The sequence below is a fragment of the Nansenia antarctica genome (assembly GCF_963989245.1).
Source record: "Nansenia antarctica genome assembly, chromosome: 16".
In the NCBI taxonomy this organism is placed as follows: domain Eukaryota; kingdom Metazoa; phylum Chordata; class Actinopteri; order Argentiniformes; family Microstomatidae; genus Nansenia; species Nansenia antarctica.
This window is the reverse complement of record NC_137686.1, coordinates 16,561,892-16,564,391: the sequence shown is the minus strand read 5'-3', so window position 1 is coordinate 16,564,391 and position 2,500 is coordinate 16,561,892. Positions and strand designations below refer to the sequence as shown.

The 2,500-nt window shown below is 53.5% G+C and overlaps 1 protein-coding gene across 1 annotated transcript in view; it reads right to left on the bottom strand.

The window, feature by feature from the left end:
• The window catches only part of cadm3 (cell adhesion molecule 3), a gene marked incomplete at its 3' end in the record, with an annotated part of 35,397 nt that overhangs the window by 4,140 nt on the left and 28,757 nt on the right, over nt 1-2,500 (bottom strand). Inside the window, exons 6-7 of the mRNA XM_080546923.1 lie at nt 2,298-2,310; nt 994-1,169 (exon numbers count right to left, since the gene is read on the bottom strand). Of these exons, the coding sequence (XP_080403049.1) occupies nt 994-1,169; nt 2,298-2,310 (189 nt within the window). The remainder of the gene's footprint in view (nt 1-993; nt 1,170-2,297; nt 2,311-2,500) is intronic.

Here is a 2,500-nt window from a genome sequence, read left to right as displayed (position 1 = left end):
ACTGAGGTCATTTACCTGGGAAGATGTTAACTCCATTCAGCCGAATGGAAACTGAGGGGGGAGTAAGGGAGGCGGAGGGGGGAGCGACAGGGGGAGTACCGCTGGCAGGAGGAGCGGAAGAAGAGGTGGAAGAGGCAGCAGGGGCAGGGGGGGAGGGGGGGGAGGGCTCAGGAGACGGTGTGAGATCAGGAAAGAGAGAGTTAGACATGGAGGTAGAGGGCAGGTGGTTAGAAGGAGGGGAGGAAGAGGGGGAGGGAAGGGGAGGAGGGGTGAGAGGAAGATCAGACGGGTAAGGAATAGAAAAGGAATAGATCGCTGGAGGAGAGGCGGAGGGAGGGGTGGAGGGAAGGGAGGGAGGGAGGAGGGAGGGAGACCCAAAAGTTGGAGTGAGAGAGGGAGACTGAGAGGAGGAGGTGGGAGAGGAGGAGGAGGAGGAGGGGGAGGAGGGGAGATCTAGAGTGGTGGGGAAGGGGGGGGAGGAGGAGGAGGAAGAGGAGGAGGAGGAGGGGGAGGAGAAGGGGAGATCTAGAGTGGTGGGGAAGGGGTTGTTCGGATCTGTTGGAAGGAAAAAGAAAAGGCATGTATTCCAGGAGGGGAGGAGGAGAGGAGAGGTAGAGCAGAGAGAGGAGGGGCCGAGAGAGAGAAAGGCAGAACGTCGGCATGGAGGAGAGATAAGCGCAGTTTGAAAGCGAGGAGAGAGGCGAAGCGCGAGGCGGAATGGCGTGGCGGAATAAGAGAAGGTAAAAACAGGAAAGAAACGAAAGAAAGAAAATCAGAAAAAAAAGACGGTGGACGTCGACCCACACAGCAACAACAGCAACAGCAGCAACAGAAATAAAGGATGAACAGAACACAGGAAAGAAAAGACATCCTGTCGTGGTACACAACCTCCTCTAGGCTCGCCCTCTCTCTCTCCTTCCTTCCTTCCCTCCCTCTCTCTCTCTCTCTCTCTCTCTCTCTCTCTCTCTCTCTCTTTCTTTCTGGGATCATTACCGTTGACCAGCAGCGTGTACTCTCCCGTGCTCTTGCCGATCCCGTTGTCGACGTGACACAGATACACGCCGTTGTCTGATTTGTTGAGCGCCTCGAAGCGCAGGAAGCTGCCGTCCACCTTGGCGGCCAGCGGGGGGAGCTCTACATCCTTCTTCTCCCACGTGAAGGAGACGGGCCTGAGAGAGGGATGGGGGAGAGAGAGAGAGACAGGGTTGGGGGGGCGTAGAGGGGGGAGAGAGAGAAAGAGAGAGAGAGAGAGAGAGAGAGAGGGAGAGGGGAGAGGGGTGGCGGGGACAAAGAGAGGGAGAGAGAGAGAGAGAGGGGTGGGGGGAGAGAGAAAGAGAGAGAGAGAGGAAGAGGGAGAAAGAGCGAAGGAGGAGGGAGAGAGAGAGAAAGAGAGAGAAAGAGAGAGGAGGGTGAGAGAGAGAGAAAGAGAGAGAAAGAGAGAGAGAGAGGAAGAGGGAGAGGGGTGGGGGGGGGTTGGAGAGGTGTGGGGAGAGAGAGAGAAGAGGAGGAGGGAGAGAGAGCGAAGGAGGAGGGAGAGAGAGAGAAAGAGAGAGAAAGAGAGAGAGAGAGAGAGAGAGAGAGGAGGAGGAGGAGGGTGAGAAAGAGAAAGAGAGAGAGAGAGAGAGAGGGGGGGGGGAGAGAGAGAGAGAGAGAGAGAGAGAGAGAGGTGGGGGGGAGAGAGAGGAGGGAGGGAAGGATAAAGAGAAAAGAAGGACACAAACAGCACGTCAGCAATCCAAAATCCATGTAGCAGAGCTCTAGTTGCCTCTAGTTGTCTGACAGAGATAAAATAATCAATTATGTTAATAATGAAGCCTCGGGGCATACACTTTCAGAATTTGTTTTATTTATCTACACTTATATCTTAAAAATAAACACATATAATCTGTCTATGAATTTACAAATAGTGTGGGAGCACATCACACTGTGTGTGTGTGTGTGTGTGTGTGTGTGTGTGTGTGTGTGTGTGTGTGTGTGTGTGTGTGTGTGTGTGTGTGTGTGTATGGGATGGCCTGGCGAGTGTGAGCTTAATGGAGGACGATGATGTCATTCCATTTAGGCGTTTGTTAAATGTGTTGCGTAATGTACTGGGGCGTATAAATGACTGCTAATGCGGAAACGCCACGGTGATGGTGAACACTCCCGGGTCTGCTGATTGAATGAATAGATAGGGGAGGACATGTAATGGAATGCGGTGTAATGGAATGGAAATGCAATACTCTTCCAGTAGAGGGGGCCCCATCCCACTGTTATTGGATTAGAGGGCTGCTGATGAAGCTCCGGCTCCGCGGCGAGACCCTCTCACGTAACCTGTTAGCGGCGTGATTTGAAACCAGGCACAGAGCACACGGAGAGGAGATATCATAAACCGCCTCTCAGGCGCTGCTGCGCTCAACGACTGGTAATGTGAATTCATCAGTGTCCGTTTGTCTGAGAAGAAATTTTTTTTTTGTGGGGGTGAGCCAGCCCAGAGAGAGGCGTTGCCATGGTGATTGCGCTT